Genomic DNA, 20,244 nt, shown 5'->3' on the forward strand with positions numbered 1-20,244 from the left:
GAGTGAAAAAGAGAGAGGCAGCCCTCTCTGGCCCTGTGGCTGTCGGAGTGAATGGACCATGTGACAGGACATGTCGTGTTGAGTGACAAAGCAAAAAAAAAAAAAGAGAGAGTGAGAGAAGTGGCAACACAAAAGTAAAACACTCTGGTTTCCCAGCATCCAGCCTCACAGCACAGAGAGAGAAAGCGAAACAGGAAGGGGGAGGAAGAATAGATGGAAAAACTGGCAAATGCACAGCAAACACAAGGTTAAAAAGTGTTGATACAGTATGGGTGGTGTATGGGTACATATATGTGTGCACATGTGTTTCAAGTTTTATGTGAGAAAAGAACACTGAAAGGAATTGAAAATTTCCAAAATTGAAAATTCCTTTTACAGAGGGAGGACGGCAGGGGTTAAAGGATTTAGAGAACAGGGCAGAAGATGTCAACTGTAAAATGGATTGGAAATATGGAGAGGCAGTGAAAGAAAGGCAGGGAGGGGTGAATACTCTGCATACCGCATGGCGATAACGTCAGACACTTTATAAATTTCCCCGGCTGACTCAGACTGCTACCTCGAGGCAGACACAGGCTGTGCCTCTCCATGTCACACTCTGAGCCTCTAAATCTCAGAGCGAGAAAGCAACAGCATGGCATTTAAAGTGGGCTGAGAGTGAGAGATGGACAGCCACCACTGAGTGAGAAGGTTCGTAGGGAAAAAGGAAGGACGGAGAAAGAGAGAAAATGAGGTGAAAGAATGGGCTCAGCGCTTCCCTAGTGTGTGGTGTCATATTCCTGCATAGCCCCTAGCTCTACAAATGGCTAAAAGAGAAATACAGTTTTACCTTTGTTCCTTTTCTTATACTAGTATTGAGAATTACAGTTAATTTGCTTCGTCATTATGAAAAATTTTAGATGGTGACTGGCCTTTCTTGAATAGAACTTTCATCATAAGAGTCCAAGCTGAGGAGAGATTCAGGTTACAATTCTGGTATTTCTACCATGGTACAAAAAATATTTTTTTTCTCCTTGAAAATATTTTTAAGGAAGCCACCGATTATTAAAAAGCATATTTTTTTTAGGGGTGAATTTTGTGACTTTTGCCAGTTTTGATTTTCAATATGCAATTTTTTTTTTCCCAACCAAAACTTTTGTTGTGATAGATACAGTTCAGAGTTCAGCTGCTTTTATGTGTAGCCGTTGTGTAAAAAAAAAAATTGGTATTATTCAAATGTTTTAAACTTTGCAATTCTAATGTGCTGGGTCTCTGAGTGATAAACAATACATTAATATTGAGTAACTTGGCACTTTTATATATATATAAAAAAAAGAAAATCTATTGTTGCTCTACTAACAAAAATGGTTCCAAAAGAAGCTAAAGCAAGTAAATATCAACTTAAATTTCAGCCAGTTCTTCACACAATAATATCATATGTATTCAGAAGACTTGGAGTTGGACTTAGAGCGCTCAAATCATATGGACTACTTTTATGGTGCATTAATGGAGGACTTTTTTGCACTTTTTGGAGCTTAAAGGAATTTTCTAGGTTCAGTACAAGTTAAGCTCAATTGACAGCATTTGTGGCATAATGTTGATTACCACAAAAATGTATTTTGACTCGTCCCTCCTTTTCTTTAAAAAAGCAAAAATGAAGGTTCCAGTGAGGCACTTACAATGGAAGTGAATGTGGCCAATTTTTGGAGGGTTTAAAGGCAGAAATGTGAAGCTTATATTTTATAAAATCACTTACATTAATTCTTCTGTTCAAACTCATGTATTTTAGCTGTAAAGTTGTTTAAATTGTAATTTTTACAGTCGTTTTAGGGTTTGTTGACATTACATCGTCATGGCAACAAAGTTGTAAAATTGGCTATAACTTCACACCGAAAAGGTTAGTAAATGATTTTATTACACTTGTGACAAGTTTTTTGAAATGGTGAGTATTTCAATGTTCAAAAACTGGCCCTATTCACTTCAATTGTAGGTGCCTCACTGTAACCTAGATTTTTGCTTTTATTTATTTTTTATTTTTATTTTTTTTAAGAAAAGGCCTCATGTCACTATGTATTTGTTGTATATAAAAGATCAGTGTGAACATTCTACAGAACTTATCCTTTTATGGTCAATGGAAAATATGTCATATGTTTGTAACATAATGAGGCTTAATGAGAATAATAATAAATGTAATTTTGGGTGAACTATTCCTTTAAGATCAAAACCATATGAAGACTTTATTTTTGAGCCTCTTTTACTGTGATAGCAGCACCAGGCTATCCTAGTCAAATGTATCTCTACTCTTTCAATGTATGCCGAACTACGCACCCTATTTCCTGTTGGCAGCAATGTCCACTCTGTGCGTTCTTTGGACATGCTGAAACAATGGTAGCTGCATTTATGCTGACACTTCAGCTTCTGTTCTGCTATTGTACATTTAGACCAGTGGGTGCTGCTGTATTAATAAGCAGCTACTGTTAAAGCTCTTAATATGGTTCACTCATCTATATTGTATCCTGTTTTTAGTTATAATTTTGCCAGCATTCTCAGTCCGTTGTCCATTTTAGCAACTGTTTCACTGTTGTTTCTGTAATCAGGTTCTGGGAATAATAACCTAATGGAAATACCGAGGTACTTTGATGTATACCATTGTACTTAATGCTTAGTATATTCATATAACATGAGCTGTGTTATACACTCAGACACGTGGTGTGAAGTTTGTGTAGTATTGTCCCAAATGGAACACTTAATGGTTTTTTACTACACGGAAGCATTCAGCGTTTAACAGCTGACCAAAGTGACGTAGCCCCTTCTGCTATCTACGGCAAGCCATGTGCGCTGAGTGCATAAAGTGTCCAACATTCCACACTCCGTTTTGATGGTTGTAAAGTGCATCATCTGGGTACTTAAAGTACACTTCTTTTTACTGCATTTTCAGTGTAAACGTACTACTCGCACTACTTGCACTACAAAATGGCGTAGAATAGTGCAGAAGTGTTTGGTTTGGGACACACCTATGGTATTTACATGGTACTCCAAAGTACTTTAAAGAATACCATGGTATGGCTATCATGGAGGTGTTCAAAAACCATTATACCATGATATTTTGTATGTATGTGATGCCAGAACAGATTTTTTTTATATATAAAACCCACAATGTCAGTCTCTGTAAAATAATTTTAAATCTAAATTGGGCACCTTCCTAAACTCTCTTTTGAATTTGCTTTTGAATCCGTTTTTATCAGGATTCTAAGATTGACATTGACTAAAATTGTGATTCTCATTGACTTCCAAGCATCAGCCATTTCCCTGGCATTTAAAAGAGACAAAAATTTAACATAGAGTTGAATCAGGCAGTATGAAGTTATAAATGTTCTTTCTCTAGCGGCGCTCTCCCTTTTATTCGTATACTAGAGCCGGTATTGAGAGGTGGGCTCAAGAGAGCCCGACATTAAACTTGATCAAACCAGTCTATTTGTCTTTAAAGCTCCCAAGACATGCTTCACTTCCTGTTGTGTAACACTGCCTTTTCCACATCTCCAACAGAGCCATGCAGTACCTGGGCCCGAGAGAGAATGAGAAACAAAAGAAAAGAAACGCAATTTTGTTGCAGCAAAAGACATTCCAAATTGTGGCTGTCCAGTGCTCTTCCAGAATATTCCATTCTTTCAAAACCTGAATGTTCCACAAACCTTAAACTTGGTCTGAAATGTAGAATAATAACAGAAAAGGAATTTGACTCCCTGTTAAGAAGAAACAAAATCACATTGTGGAATATGTAAGAATGGTCAGATCTTCATTTGAATGATGATGAATATTAAAGGCAAAGTTCACCCAAAAATTTAAATTCCGTAAAATTAGTCAGAAGATGGGATTTTCAGTTAGTAACAACTCAAATTTTGGTCTGTTCCTCACACAAAGCTATCATATTTCTTCAGAAGGCTTGGAATAAAACACACAAGTCATATGGTTAACTTTTATAGTGCTTTTATGTTAATTTTTTTTGTCCTTTTTTGGAGTTTGACAGCATAAATCATCTACTTTCACTGCATGGAATAGAGCAGCAAGGATATTCTGCTAAATATGTTCTTTTGTGTTCTCACAGATGAAAGAAAACAATACAGGTTTTTTGAATAACATGAGGGATTGCAAATAATTACAGATGTTTTAGATGGGGTGAACAAGGCGTATCCCTTTAACATTTTATCATTTAAATAAAGATCTCACCATTCTTGCAAATTCCACAATGCCATTTGTTTCTGTAATTCCACAGATTTATGTCATCAATCTGTGGTACAGTGGTAAAGTCAATTTCCTTGTTATGGCTATGGTGCCATGTTGGATCTGCTTTGATTTATCTAATCCAGATTTGCTGCTTTTGCTGGCAGTTGAGGGTTTTTTTCTACCTTGCTCAGGATACATCTTTATTCCATTTTGACCAATACCTTTGATCTAACATCACTGAAAAACTCATGGCAAGCTACAAATTTCACTGGATTTATAAACCTATTGAACCTACAGTGCTTTTTATCTGTATAGTGCTTAAAAAGTGTCTACCTTACCCAAACATTATAGATTGCACCCCTTAGATGATTCCAAATGCCATGGTGGTTGAAAAATATATCCCCCTGTAGAGAGCAGCTAAACCAGCTGTGTGCGGTGCAGCAGACGTTACGGGCAGAAGCTGCTGTATTTGTGTGGAGTGGTTTTAGCTACAGTACTGCCCCTCCCGTGCCATCCACCTCTCATTCCCTTTCTTCCTTTTAGCGCTCTCTCTTTCCACTATTTGAGTGGATCCTGAAAGCCACACAACACTCACGCCCTCTCTACCACCCACACACTGAGTAACAACACATCTCCTCCTGTGCAGTCGGCCTGTAGCCTTGGATTTTCAGCGCACACAAACAACTCTTCTATCAACTCTTACCTTTGTATAACAAAGCAAATACAAATACAAACACAGTTGTGGAAAAATAAAGTAGTTTCTTATACTGTTCCCCCAAAAGCAAGTGCTGACCAAAGTGCTGTACAATAAGATTAATAAGACAGTAAGAAAATTACACACAAGTTCACACAAAATTATAACACACATACACCTACACAGATCTAAGAGATGATTTAAAAACATCAACAGTAAGAAAATTACAAACAACACAGTCATGTAGACAAAATATAACGCAAACACATATCCACCTACTCGGATCCATAGGCTACAGAGAAAAGATAATAAATGGAATGGAAGGTAAAATGGGTGTCATCTGCATAACAATGGTAGGAGATGTGATGTTTCAGGGCCCAAAATGGATCTCTGAGGTACCCCATATGTGAAAAGTGCAGAGGAAGAGGAGAAATTCCCAATCTCTACTGAACAAGTTCTCTTCTTGAGATAGGAAGAGAACCAATTCAGTGCAGATCCCCCAAATACCAACCCACTGCTCAAGGTATTCCAGCAGAATTGCATGATCAATAGTATCAAACACCGCACTGAGATCCAAAAGAACTAAAATGTCACAATTCCCAGAGTCAACAGAGAGCAACAGGTCATTCGATACTTTCAAAAGGGCAGACTCTGTGCTGTACTCTCAAACCAGACTGGTATCTATCCAAAATGTCATTCTCCTTAAAAAAGTGTGAAACCTGATGAAAAACAACCTTCTCCAATACTCTAGAAAGAAAAGGAAGAGAGGACCACCTCCATTGTACCCTATTTCCCAAGCATCTTTCCCCTTTTACCTACCTGTTTGCCAAGCACCTTTTCCTGTTTTACCTGACTTTGCTGGCTCTCTTGCAGATACAACGTATAATAGAGAGAATACACTTTCATACGATAATTAAAAATAATGACAATTAGCTTTTTCCTTTGTGTCCAGTGTGGGTATCACTTTAGCTTATAAACCCATGGAAGAATGTATAAATGCTGATTTAAACGGTCTACCAGTCAGTTTTGAGTATTGTTACAGTATATATAAGCTAGAAGGTAATAGAGGAAATGCTATATTGTGAATATATTCACGGATAAAGGGCATTATGAGGCACAATGTGCATCTATGCTAGTGGAAATATTTGTTTATTTATAATTAAATTTATAGCGTTAAACCAGTCAGAATTCATATTTGTTGTCAAAAATGTGTGCTAGCTCAGTCTGACAATTTGAGGTCAAGGATTAACATGAAAATAGTTGGTTGAGAACCAACAAAGCTTCCAAACGCATTCTTTTTTTTTTTTTTTTTTTGTGTGGTGTAGTTTTCAGTCATGCACTCAAGTTTCTTTCATGCACAGACCTCCTGCCTCCAGAGTGCTGCCGGAGAGCTGCGTTTCACTGCATATGAAAGCAGATACAATCCAGAACATGTGGTCTCGTCACCTAATGCAATCAGAACAAAGGGGAAAACTGGTGCAACCAAGCCGGAGCCCCATTTTTTTAAGAGGTTTAAAAAAAGAGAGAAATAAAGGGGCTAGGAGAGTGAGATTATAGTTTATGTCTGTCTCTCACACACACACACACACACTTAAAAAGACTGAGATATGCATGTACCAGCCAAGTATGACATTTTCCTTCATTTCCTAAATTTTACCTAGAATTTGGACAGAATCTGTGGATTTTAGGTACAACATTGCTGTTGTAAATGTATTTCTCTTTCTCTGTGTGTGTGTGTGTGTGTGTGTGTGTGTGTGTGTGAGAAGGGTGGGGTGAGAGCAACAGATTGGGTCTCCTGGCTCCAGCCCTTCTGTATGAACACTTCCAGCAAGGTCACATGACACCAGTCAAACCCTGTCACAACCTTACCAGGGGAGTGCTGGCAACAACAAACTAGTGCAAACCTAGACATTACACATACACCGATCTACTTGCCTTTTTCACTTGCAAACCTATCTTTTTGTCTGGATGTTTTTGGAAAAAAAGCACTCGACATACAGTATGTGCAGTAAAACAGTTGTGTCGGTACCAACTGCTTGTAAAAATGCCATATGGCCGTCATCCAGCCCATAGTGTGAAAAGACTGCTGTGGATTAGCCCTAATGAGAGGTATAACTAAAACCTGACAGCCATGTGAGACCGTTCGCCAACATACAGGCATACACCATAAAGTTAATTCTACTTTCTTTCTCAAACAAAAATCTCTCTGTATACCCGTGAGTCACTAACCTTTATCACTGAATATCTCGAAAACATGTCCAGTTCACATTTAACTCCAAAATCAAAAGAATATAATTATAAAAATATTTTAAATAATATATTGAAATATAGCATTTTATATATTAATATATTGAATATCATAGTTTTAATAATTTATAAGTGAACTGAATTGAGCTTATATTAGAGCCATTTCTGCATTGTGACATTGTTTTCATGACAATGAAACACATTTTAACTAAACTGTCATTACCGTAATCTGACTGGACATATACTTTATATTTATAAATCTCACACACATACAAGGGTGGGGGCAGGGGTTACAGTGTGAAGAATTTACATGTTTCCATTGATCATTGTATAAATATTGGGGGGGTTGTACTTGCTTGTTTTGATTATTCCCATCCCCGTGGAATCTATGCCCCAGCACACATATATGTGGGGGGGGATAAATATAACCTGGGCACGTATTTTGCCTCATAAGAGAATTTGGGGGATGGACTCCAACAGGACTCTACAGTTTAAATGAGCTTTACTCAATTCAGTTTCAAAATGTTGCCAATTGTTGTTTCTCAAGAATGTAGATTGCACACTTTTGCACAAATAAAAGATTTGCTTTTCCTCATTTGCTAAATAGGATTCCTTAAACTCAAATCACACACAGAGGCTTCATTCAAACCTGTCTGAAGTATTTATCCTGTGCAGAATTGAGCAAAAGATTCAGTTTGGTCACCATGCCCTCTGCATCTGGCCTCATGCCATTGTTCTGAACAGATAAACACAACAATGCCACACAAATAGAAAGGAACAAGAGCACCTCAACAAAACTGTATCACTCATATGCCATGTTTGTTAGACAGTGCCGGTCTTCTGAAGTCAGACAGGGTTCCTGCACCACACACAGTTTTTCACAGCGCAGTCAAACAGTGACTCACAAATTCCTCTCTATTTTCCAGCGATGTGGCAGGCACCGCTTTCAGCAGCCTTTTTAAAACTCTCAAAACCTCTTTTACAACCAAATCTGATTTCTTATTTTGAAAAAAAAATTTTATCAGATGATTACACGTTTTGATTTAAGCTTAATTTAGGCTGTCACATGTACCTTCTAAAATGCCTGGAACTTTAGACAAAACAAAATACCTTCCAATCCTGTAAACTCCAAGCCCTCCACCCCCCACCTTTCTGGCACCTTCTGAAACTTCAAAACGACTCACTGTAACCTGGAGATACCTTCAACCACTGGTGCTGAAAAAGCCTGACAGGTCGCTGCTAATGTTCCAACTGCTTTGTTAAAGTTTCCCTGCTGCCAGCAGTATAATAAACCAGTATTTTCATTAAAAAAATAAAAGGTGTGAGATTTCTCACAGATGTAATTATTTCAGAGATTTTTTTTTCTTCTTCTGTAAAATCATCCACTAGTATGGTTTTAAAGCAATATATCTCGGGGTCAATAAAAGTTCACCTCAACTGACAGCATTTGTGGCAAAATGGTGATTACCACTAAATTATTTCAACTCGTCTGTTTTTTTCTTTAAAAAAGCAAAAATCAGTGTTACAGTGGCTATGTTTACATGCACTCATTTTCGTCAATCCGAATAAATTCAATCCGATTGCAGATTCCAAATTTATTGTTTATATGTCCCCTAAACTTTGCAGTCAGATACAAACATTCGTTTACATGTGCATTGCATGTATTCCAAAACTTCTGCACATGCAAAGAGCGTTAGTCATTGCGTTCTGAAGAAGCGGAGAAAGGCTGAGGAAGTGAGCATGGCACCAAAAAACGTAATTGCCATTTTTGCTTTGAGATATCGAAAAAAATATGCCAGAAAAGCTTTCTACTTAAGTTACTCACTCTACTCGGCAAAGAAGAATTAGAAGCAGCATCTAATACCCTGTCTGACCATGAATTTCCCTCATGCCCATTCCTCCGCCAATCTAACCGCAGGCATCTCTGGATGCGAATAGGCTACGAAGTGAAGACAGGTGGGTGAGAGTTGTCCTTAAAGGAGTTTACAGATGTATAATGGAAACAAAATAATAGGGACTTTAAGCAACGGCTGCGGATGGGACGCTACGCAAAAAACACTAAGCAATAAAGACGGCAGAACGGAGCATTTAATCATTAAAGAAAAAAAAGGTAGGATATTTAAAACAGCAAGAGAATGGATGCAGCGTTAAATTAACGGTCAGAAGAAGAGTTTTACACTTGTACAATATAAATAGCCTATGTCTAAAACCTAGATATTATATTCAATAGGCTATCAATTTTTTTGAGGTTTTTTTATTCAAAGCCTATTACCGTGTGTAATTTAACATACGTTTTGAGGAGGATGTTTAGGCTATTTACTTTGTTCACTTAGCAATCATCTCTTCTAAAACATTCTAACATTTACTTTCCTAATCTGTCTCGTACGGTCAACTGTCACTTTTTGGTGGGTTTAATGGCAGAAAAGCTTCTAATTTTATAAAAGCACTTCAAGTACATAAATTCTTCTATTAAATCTCATGTATTATTTGAGCAGTAAAGTTGTTTAAAATGTAATTTTTACAGTCATTTTAGGGTTTTTTGACTAAATCGTCACCGTAAAGGAATTGTTAAATTGGCTATAACTTTACACAGAAAAGGTTAGTAAGTGATTTTATCACTCTGTAATCATGTTAACACGCATGTGTCTTACATCTTGTGGCTATACTTTTGAAACAGTATTTTAATGTTTAAGGATTGTCCCCATTCACTTCTATTGTAAGCGCCTCACTGTTACCCAGATATTTGCTGCTGCTTTTTTTTTTTTTTTTTAAGGAGGGGAAGGTCAAAATACATTTTAGTGGTAATCAATATTATGCCACGAATGCTGTCGATTGAGCTTAACTTGTATTGAACCCGGAATATTCCTTAAATATACTAGTGTCAAATAATATGTTCAATAATAACCCAGTAGCATTAAAGCACTTTATTATTAAATATCTAGCAAGAAAGCATAAACTCAGTCCATCTGACTTTATTAACGTGCTATTACGTTTTACGTTACAGACCATTGTATAAAATGCAACCAAAAATGTTGCTCCCGAGCAAAAAAGATCTATGAACTCCGCAAAGTTTGTGAAAAAGAGATGGCGGTAACCTTCAGATGGGCTTAAATTCTCTCTCGCTCTCTCATCAAGTGGCCAGCACCCCCGTTTAAATCTTCCAGGGAGCAAAGAGATTTAAATGCTTTGAATGATGGTAAGGAATGTTTAAAAGTGTCTGTTTGAGGAATGGGGGTGGGCTTTTGAGGTTTTTTTTTTCTTGTGGGGGCGGGTGGGGGGGGGGGAGAAGACTCCTGTGGGACAAACCCCGTCTCTCAGATCTGGTATGCGTGACTGAGCAAGGAGAAGACAAAAAAAAAAAAAAAAATTCAAAACCTGGCTTCTTAACTTAGGGAAACAAAAGCAACTGTTGAGAGCAGGATTTAGCATTTTTGGGGGGTCTCTGAGTAACATAGTGAAAGTATTCTACCATTATAGTCACTGAATTAATTTGATTCTAAATAATAATATTACCGGATTATATTCATTGGAAAAAAGCACCATTTGCAGTTTTAACTCCTAACTGACACAATCAAGAGGAAGCATCCATTTTGTTGTGCTCATAAATAATGTAATGAACAAGAGCATAAATGTTCTTAAAGCACAAATATCATTCTCTAAAATTGCTGATTTTTCAAACTCACTAAATTAGCTGAAAATCAACCAAATAAACCCACACATATTGGCAACTCTTATCCTGCTGATAACACCATATTAAAACAACATTTGACTCAGATACTATCTAAACATTATGACATTCACCTGTTTTTAAAAGGGCACAAAACAACACTAAATGCATGAGCTCAATGAAAAAAAGTCACTAGTTTGTTCCACACAAAAACAGTTTAACGAAATTTAACGTGGTTCTTTTTATTTATATAAATATCAACTTTAATGTTTTGACTGTAAGAATATAAAACATTTTAATTCAGGATTCTTTTTTACAAATACATTTACAGTACATTAGAACACAGTAGCTTCTCAGCAGGATTCAATACATGTTGCAGGTCGATACATCATGTTACATATATAGAGGCCTGACACTCATTTTGCTTGTTACCCGAGAAAAAAAAATCGATTGCTCCTCGTTGTCCTTTATATGTAATATTGAATATTAATTTATTTGAAACGGACATATTGTTTTAATAACATTGTAGTGCCCTGTAAAGCCTTGTAAAGAGGCAAACCAGGTGTCAGTGAATTGCAAACAGGAAACTCAGTGGTTTTTCTTTTTCCGGGACAAAATTCACTTCAATTTGAAGTACAACGCTCTGAATAACAGCCATTAATGAAACAATAACTGCTTACATAAGCATAAATACATCAGCAGAGAGAGCCTCTTACTCAAAGCAGGAATTAAAGGCTTTCAGGCCTGTAGAATTGAGCTAAAATCAAAACTAATGTGATTGGAAATATAAAAGCTTTAGTGTACAAACCCAGTATTTTCGTCTGTCTTTGCATAAACTCGCTATGAGTCGAGCCGATCTTTGCTTTGACTCCTTTTGTTGGCTGTTTAAAGGGAAGGGAAATTAACAAAGGTAGTTTGAATCCATTGCTTTCAGTCTTTTTTTGCTTTTCTCAAGCCAAAGACGAGATAATGGGGGAGGGGATTGTTTTTCTAGGCACAAATTCGCATTCTTTAAGAATAACAAGATATAATACATCTAACGAGGTAGCCAAAATATCTCGATACTTGGGGAGGAGGAGGTTTAATATTGCGATTTGTTAGGAGAATTATTATTTTATTTTTTTAGTGTTTCTTACACTGACCAGACTGTGTTAATAATTATAATATCTGACACGTGTATCACATTCAGATGTTTTTTTTTTTTTTTTTTTTGCCAATGCAGAAGCTTCATTTTTATGCTGTTTGCTGTACTGATATCCAACTAGGATAGCAAGAGAAGGTTTTTTAATAATTAAAAAAAAAAGAACCTCCCGACCCACTCCCTCCTCCTCCATCCCCTTCCCCGAAACCCCCCTCCCTCCAGAATCTCACCGAGTTTCACCTCACTTTTTCACTTTCAGTCATCTGCCAAAGGCCCAGGTTCAAAACTTTAAGGCAGGGGAGCTGCGTGATCCTCTCCAGTCCCCTCTTAGTAATTTTCGTACATCCATACAGATCAATGCCGGTCAGTTGAGTCAAGTGGTCGGCGATGAGCTCCAGTCCTTTGTCTGTAATCCGCACGCATTGCCCGATATTCAGCGTCCTCAGCTCATGCATCTGGCGCACCATCCTGTTGATGCCATCGTCGCTGATGTGGCACGAGCACAGCGACAGCGACTTGAGCTGGTACAGACCCTGCGCGATGTACGCCAAGCTCTGGTCGCCGATCTTATCGCAAAAAGACACGTCGAGCCCGGAGAGTCTCAGGGTCCCCATGGCGAGGTGCATGATGCCCGTGTCGCTGATGTTGTCGCACGAGCGCAGATTAAGGCTCCACAGACTCGTCATGTGCGAGAGGTGAATCATGCCGGCGTCAGAGATTCCCCCGCAGAAACTCAGGTTGAGCACTTTGAGCTTGGTCAGGCCTTTAGAGATGTGCTTGAGGGACAGGTCCGTCAACTTCTGACAGTCCTGCAGGGTCAGGTATTCCAGACTGAGGCAGCCCTCCGCCGCGCTCCGGGTCATGCCGGCCAAATGTCCGATCCCCACGTCCGACACATGCCGGCAGCTCCGCAGATTAAGACTCTTGAGTCTGTGCAAACCCCATGCGATGAGTAACAAACCAGTATTGGTGATGTTGCTGCAGCCGCCCAGTTCCAGCACTTCCAAGTTTTTCAGATACTGGGCTATTCTGCCCAAACTGGAATCCGTGATCTGTTTGCAGAGGCTCAGATTGAGCACCCTCAGGGAAGAGATCTCCTGAACGAACGCGTGCCCCAGGCCGTTATCCGTTAAGTTATAGCAGCCGCTCAGATTCAAGCTCTCGATGTTGGGCATCCCCTGGATCACGTAGCTGAGGCTACGCCGCAGGCTGAGGATCTGCACCCGCCTGATGCCCCGCGCCTGCAGGCTGGGGAACAGAGACGGGTTCGCCCTCCTCAGATGCAACTTGGCTTCCACCCCCCTCCACACGGACTTGTGGTAGGACGCGTCCCTCCACGCCGTGCACACTTGGGCCACCCTGCCTTTGTCCCTCACGTCCAGGTAGCTGAAAATCATGGCTAAAATCTCCGGGAAGAGACACGAGATGTGCGTCTCCATCTTCCACGCGCACGCTTACTAAAATAAACGGCGGCAAACCCCCCCACCAACGGTCAGAATACAGTCCCCTCAGGAGAAAATGGCTTTAAAAACCTTCGCTAGCTTTCTTTTTACATTTAACTGTGTAAATCGATCAACTCCACGTACCACGTGATCCGTTCGGTGGCGCAGTAAGTATTCAAATGCAAAAAAAGCCCCAAAAAAGCTTGATCCGATACAGACCGACAGCAAACGGGGGGTAAACGCTGGCGGTCAGGCAGCGCTGCTGCCCATTTGGCTCTCTGATAATAGCCTTCGCTCGACCCTGGGATCCAGACGGTCGTACATTTTCAAAAGATGTCTAAAACTGCCACAACCCTCAGGAGAAAGCAAATTCAGTCCGATTCGATCGTGTCTTCAAACCACTATCAGATAAAAGAGTGAGGTTTCGTTTTGCGTTTGTGCTCCGCTCGCACTGCCAAGCCGAAGGGCTTCCTGCTGCCTTTGTCTGATCTTTTCAAACTGACTTGGCAGGGCCGCCAGCACAGAGCTGCTGTGGGGGGAGGCGCGCATTCAAACACGTTTAAACTCCGCAAATCATTAGAGAAGAGCCTGCAACTTATAAATCAGCACCGTTTGTAGCTTTAATAGTGGTCCTTGTGTGTGTTCTGTTTTTCTCAAAACTCCCATCAAAGAAATTCTTGTAGTTTGTGTTTGTTCTCCCCCTTTTGGAAACGAAAGTGGTTTAGCCCAACTCAGCTGGAACAGTAAGAATAGTTCCCCTGGAAACCAACTTCTTACAATTCAGTTCACTTTACCCTTAACCCTTCAGCTGCCAAGTCAGATGGTGCTATTTTTTTAGTATTATTATTATTGTTGTTATTATTATTATTATTATTTTGCTGTTGGTATTTCAGTTATGCTTTTCAGAGTAAAGTTTCTTGTTAAACTGAAAATGAAACTTTGCTAAATATTTATAACAGAAAAAGCTTACTGTGAGATAGGCCTATTTAAAATTTAAGTAGTATACTTAAATAATGTCACATTTTACCATAAAAGTTTTGTAAATCTTAGGAAAATTGATTACAATATTTTACATACTTGTTTCTCTGTATTTTGTCTTGATCTTACAGAATATTTTAGATTAATATTTTAATTATTTGTTATTCAAAGTCATGTAGATTCAGTCTGGCAGATTAATGTCGGGATTTTTGTTATGTAATAATCAGTCTTATTGCTGGTTCTGCCATTCACTGATCCTAAAAGCAACATTGTTCATTATAACCCAAACAAAATAAGGGCATGTAATGTTTAGCTTAATAACAGCTCTATTAAATAGACAATAACAGTTACATTTGTTGCTCCAGCCAGTCTTACGTAAGGTAGTTTTTATTCCACCTTTTGCATATTTCCCTGTCTTTGGGCCTCAGGCCTCCGGCCTCCCTCTGTGGGTGCTTTGGCATTTTTAGCTGATATGACGGGAGCATTTGCACAAGGTACTGGAGTGTATCAGAGAGACAGAAGAAAAGGAGCACACACACACGTATTTTTGTTTACAAAAGAAAATGCAGCACAGCACAAGTCCAACGTTCCACCCTCCCCACTCTGTCTGTCTGTCTGTCTGTCTCTCTCTTTCTGTCTCAAACCTTTCCTCTAGTCTAGCTCATCACATGTCTCTCCCTCTCGCTCTCTTCAATAAATATCACTTTTCTCCTTCCCCTCTCTATAATTGTGTAATAAACTAGCATTTCTATCCAGTTATTTGATTATTTCTAGCAGTGCAGTCCTGTAGTTTCAAGCTTTTTGAAAGTCAACATCAAGTCAAATTGGACCATATTTACTCTCTTAATTCACGTTCCTGGTCTGATGAATGAGTGCATGTTATAAAAAAATGCCTTTATAATCTTATATCAAAATGTAATAATTTGTTCCTCCTCTGAAACAACTTTCATTTTCAGATCATGTCACCAATCCCTCTTTTCAACCCCTCCCCTCCAACCACACGGCTCCAATCCAGCCTGATCTCATGAAAATAATGTGACTGTGGTGATATTTCTGCAAAATTGTATTACATGGTTCTTTACATGTATCATGGCAGTTCCCAGGAGAAATGTCCACTGAGTGGCATCAAAAGCAAGTTACATTTTGTTCTAAACAGATGAGGTTTTTAAGATGAATCAAGTTTAAATACAACAACCAACCTACCTTACCTAAACCTTAAATCTAAACCTAACCGATAGTGTCATAAAAAGCAAATGTGACATGAAAAGCCCAATTGCTGAAGCAACCACATCATTTTCGGTTCACGAAAAACGACCATTTGAGCTACTGTGCAATTTGATCGTGCTCAAACAAGCTTGTTAATGTGGTTTGTTATTTAATGCAAACGTTAAAATGTATGGCCTTACAAGTCATGCACTACAGTAAACATGTTTATATATAATAAGAGCATTGTGTGAAGAACAGGGCGAAAAAGTAAGTGTTTATGTAAGGGATAATGTACAATCAGCCGGTTGTTATCGCAAAATAAACCCCTTCAGGGTGATATAAGATGCTGATCACTCTGTCTGGGTTTATTCTGCGACTGTATATTATCCCGCTTATTACACGGCTACAAATCAAATAAATAAATGCATGGACATAAAATATTGATTTGCATTGAAATTATGTAATTATGTGAGCAGAAATAAATTTCTGAACAGCTGAAAACCACCTCGGGTTCGCGCCGGAGTTCTGTTGGTGTTTATTTTGTAATTAATGAATGCCTGACTGCTCATTATGCAACTTATTGCAAGACTGCTTGCCAAATAAATAAATAAATGCACAAGAAACATTGATTTTGTTTCATTGAGTTGAAATTATTTTATTAGCTTACTTGTACAGATTGCACAGTGATCTGAGAAGCAGGAAAGATGGCTCGCAATACCCAGAAGAGCAGTATGATACGTGGATATGCGGTTGTTACTGAGAAATATCAGACCGCTATATGGTGCCATTGACCAATCAGAATCAAGGATTCTAAAGAGCCATGTATAAAGAACTGATAATCTTATGTTTTACTCGTGCTTTGTGTGAAAGAATAAAAATCATTGATGTTGTAGTGCCTCTAGTGTTCATTTCATTGTGAAAGTGCCACGTACAACAAACCACGGAAAAATAATTCTGCGGAAATTTTGGTATATTAACGTGATTCAATGAGACTAAATTGCTCCATTCTGGTATGAAACCTCCACTTTTCATGATCCAATCAATTACAGATTGATAAAATTAAATTTGTCTCATTGAAAATCCTTTTTCTCTCTAAAATACATTAGATAAGGTAAGTAAAATGGGTTATGAAGGCTGTTTTAATGAGTTTGTTGGAGTTGAATTCATGCACTCGTTGATTGGCAGCTCCTGGGTTTATATGGTGGACAGATGAAGGGCTCTGAATGTGCACTGAGCCCCAGTGCCCAGCGTGTAAGGGGTGAGAGGTCTGTGACAGCGGCCCCTCTCCCTGGCTCTTCTTGCCGGCCTCACTGCCAGAGAGGAGGGCCACTCCAGAACTGCACTGCTGTGAGTCAGAAACTCTCAAAGCAAGCCTGCAGAGCCAAAAGCGGAACTCAAGCTGCTCCTGGAAATAAGCAGAGAGAGAGGGAGAGAGAGAGAAAGCAAGAGAAATGAAAGGGAGGGGCTTGATTTAGAAAAAAGGAGAAAGCTAACAATTAAAAACAAGCACTCACCACAGAGATATGGAACTATTAATTTATCAGTTTATGATCATTCAGGCTAAATTGAACCAAGTGAAAGCAAAATACTCTGTGCAGACTGAAAGAATATAAGGACTTTGCAACCTCCCAATAGACTAAAGACAAATAAAAAAAAAAAAGGAACAAATAAAAACAAAGAAGTAAAAATGAAGCTGAGAGATGTGAAAACAGGAAGGACAAATGCTACATGCAAATGCGAAGGTGTTGTTGGACCTTGCAAAAAAAAATTCTGTCATGTGATTTGATGTGCTGATTCAGGGGTGGGAGATAATTGGATAATTGCATGCCACAGAACTGTGCTGATAACTGCGCTTGGGGCACCCGTTTCCTAGGAGACGTAGGCATGTGTCAACATGCTGTTGAAAGCTGACACCTCATGAATAGATTTTAGGCTACTTTGTAGTTTCTCTCTCTCCTCCTTCACGGATTTGTGTATGACTCCAATCTGCTTTTGTGTTTTGCAAGCAGTGACAGTTTGAGGAAAGATTTTGGCGTCTGTAACTCGCACAAACCGCACACATATCAAGCCAGCTGAATGGGGTTTTTCATGAAATCAGACAACAGTTGCTTCTACGGCAGGAGAAACCACATTACTCTATTCAAATCAGGTCAATCTCACTAGGAGCCGCTCCCCCTTTGGGGTACTACAGGGGACACACTAGGAAGTCGATGCTCTCTGTATGTCTGTAAAGAACACGCAATGATGTAATACTCGCCCTGTGTAACTGTATTGTAATGGTAATACATTTATGCATTCGGCAGATGCTTTTATCCAAAGTGACTCTCAGTGCATTCAAAGTATATTTTATCATATTTTATCAGTAGGTGTGCTCCTTTGGAATCAAACCCATGACCTTGGTGTTTCTAGCTCCAAGTTGAGCCAACTGAGCATTCTTAACACAATTCTATCTTTACAGTACTAACAATCTATACAATTCTTAATGTTAATACTGCCTATACAATACTAACAATCTATACCAACAAGTCCCTGTTTTTTCCTCATAACATCTTTATCATTTAAATTAACTGCTCTCATTTTGTATACCCCGTAGTCAAACACATTGCGTGATGTAATGAGGTTTTTGTTTTTCCACACAAATTTTATTTTTGGGTATGTACATCTTTGGTGATTCTTCGGTTATGCTCCTGGTACATTCATGCAGTAATATATAGCGTTATGTAGAAAGCCTGTAGAAAACCTTGTTTGCACTTTCCATAGATATAAAACTGTATTGGTTTGAATATATTTCACAGTGTGATCCAAGTCTAAGACCAGTGAAAATGCTTTTTTTGCCTTCTTTTTTTAATTTTTTTTAACATTTTTCATTTTAAATTATATTATCTGCATAACAATTTGTGTGAAAAAGTTAAATTGAAAAATGTACACAAATCTTTCTAAATATTTGGTGTGCTGCACTTTAATGACAGGACACTCTAATTTACACAAGTTTGTACAAAAGAGTTAACATGGTCACAAATGTGAGCCTGAGTTCATGAGAAAAAAATGACTGTACCGACATTTTTGCAAAATTATATTATGTGGCTCCTTACACGTATCACAGCAGTACTGATGAGAAATGTCCACTGAGTGGTGCTAAAAGCGAGTTAAATATTCTCCCAAACAGAAGAGGTTTTTATGGTTAATGCTTGTTAGAGTTTTAAATCAACAAAACCTACTGTACTTCCCTAAACCTTAAACCTACACACAATTGTTGAAACAAACAACATCATTTTGTGGTGCTTCTATGACACTCTAGACTCATGTGACAATTTGCGTGCTCCTCAGAACTCGTACCCCAGTCCTTTGCATCACAAGTGCAAAGCTATATAAGTTGAGCTACTGTGCAGTTTGATCTCACATCATCAAGCTTGTAAGTGTACATTAAAATATATCACCTTAGAAGTCATGCACTGTTGTAAAAGTGTTTTTAATGTCATAAGATATAATTTTGTCAAGAACAGGGCAAATAGCAAGTGTTTATGAACTGATAATCTGCTGTTTTATTTGTGATTTGTGTGGAGGGGTAAAAAAAGTAATTCTTGTTGTAGTCCCTCTAGTGTGCATTTCATCAAGAAACTGCCACAACAATGTACAACGAGCCACATAAAAATAATTTTGCTATGTATTTTAAAGTGTTTCTATGGTTGGCCAGGTCAGCAAATCTACTTACATTTGATTAGTGAACTAGAGATAGTGCAGATCTTAATATTAAATATTTCTTATATTTATAAGTATTAATATTAAATACTTAATAATCTTAAATATTTCAGATTAAGTCGTAATGTTTCTTTGTATTTAATTTTTTTATGAAGCCAAAAACTTTCTTTATTTCCAGGTTTAAATAAATAAAAAAATTAAAAAAAGACTTCTTACATCCCATTGCAAGTTTCACCTTCTTACCACATCTGCTCTTTCTCATCTTTCTCTGTCTGTCTCTCTCTCTCTCCCTCTGTGTCTTTGTATGCCTGGAGCCCACAGCCAGGTGAGGCCCCTCCAGAGAGTAATTACAACCTGAAACAGAGATCGGAGCCCCGCGGCATTCACCATCAAAGCGGTCGCAGGGAACAGCCCCAGCTAATGTGGTGAAGGAGAGAGACATTGACAGGGCAAATAGCAATAGGTTCAAAACACACGCACACATCCCAAAAAACCACCGAACTCAAGCTCTCTCTCATAGCATGACCAACAATAACAGGCTATTTGCCTGCACAATGGACACATTGCTCACATGGGACCTTCAGAAGGCAAAAACAGAGAGAGAGAGAGAGATGGCAAAACAGACAGAGAAGAAGAGGTAGAAAGATGACTGAATTAGTCTGCAGCATGTCCAGGCCTGGAGAGAGGGAGGGACCAAGAACACGTTGAAAAGTGTTCTGTAAACCACTGTGTGACTCAAGGGCAGGTTTTGGCTGCAGAATTTACATGCATCACAGGCACCCAGCTAGTAAAGCCAACAGCATTAGGGGTTGTGAGACCCAGTACCAGGAGATGCCATAGATCCAACAACACTCACATGGAGAAGTTACTGCTAATGAAAGCTTCAAAGCTTTTAAACCAAAATTCAAAGTGATATGTCTGGAGCAAGTCTGACACTGAAAAAAAAAAAAACATGCCTACTGTTAAGTAT

General features: G+C 38.6%; 2 protein-coding genes across 4 annotated transcripts in view; one reads left to right on the plus strand and one right to left on the minus strand.

Annotated features, from left to right (window-relative positions):
- Window positions 1-20,244, plus strand: part of LOC127436665 (protein Wnt-5b) — a 108,563-nt gene that overhangs the window by 62,822 nt on the left and 25,497 nt on the right. The window lies entirely within an intron of this gene.
- On the minus strand, window positions 10,456-13,868 carry LOC127436663 (F-box/LRR-repeat protein 14). The gene has a single exon (XM_051690949.1). The coding sequence runs from the start codon at window positions 13,386-13,388 to the stop codon at window positions 12,186-12,188; it is 1,203 nt and encodes a 400-aa protein (XP_051546909.1). The 5' UTR covers window positions 13,389-13,868; the 3' UTR covers window positions 10,456-12,185.

This window comes from Myxocyprinus asiaticus, chromosome 47, assembly GCF_019703515.2.
Source record: "Myxocyprinus asiaticus isolate MX2 ecotype Aquarium Trade chromosome 47, UBuf_Myxa_2, whole genome shotgun sequence".
NCBI lineage: Eukaryota > Metazoa > Chordata > Actinopteri > Cypriniformes > Catostomidae > Myxocyprinus > Myxocyprinus asiaticus.

Coding starts and splice junctions, on each gene's coding strand:
- LOC127436663 (XM_051690949.1), bottom strand. CDS start 13,388: ATGGAGACGCACATCTCGTGTCTCTTCCCGGAGATTTTAGCCATGATT.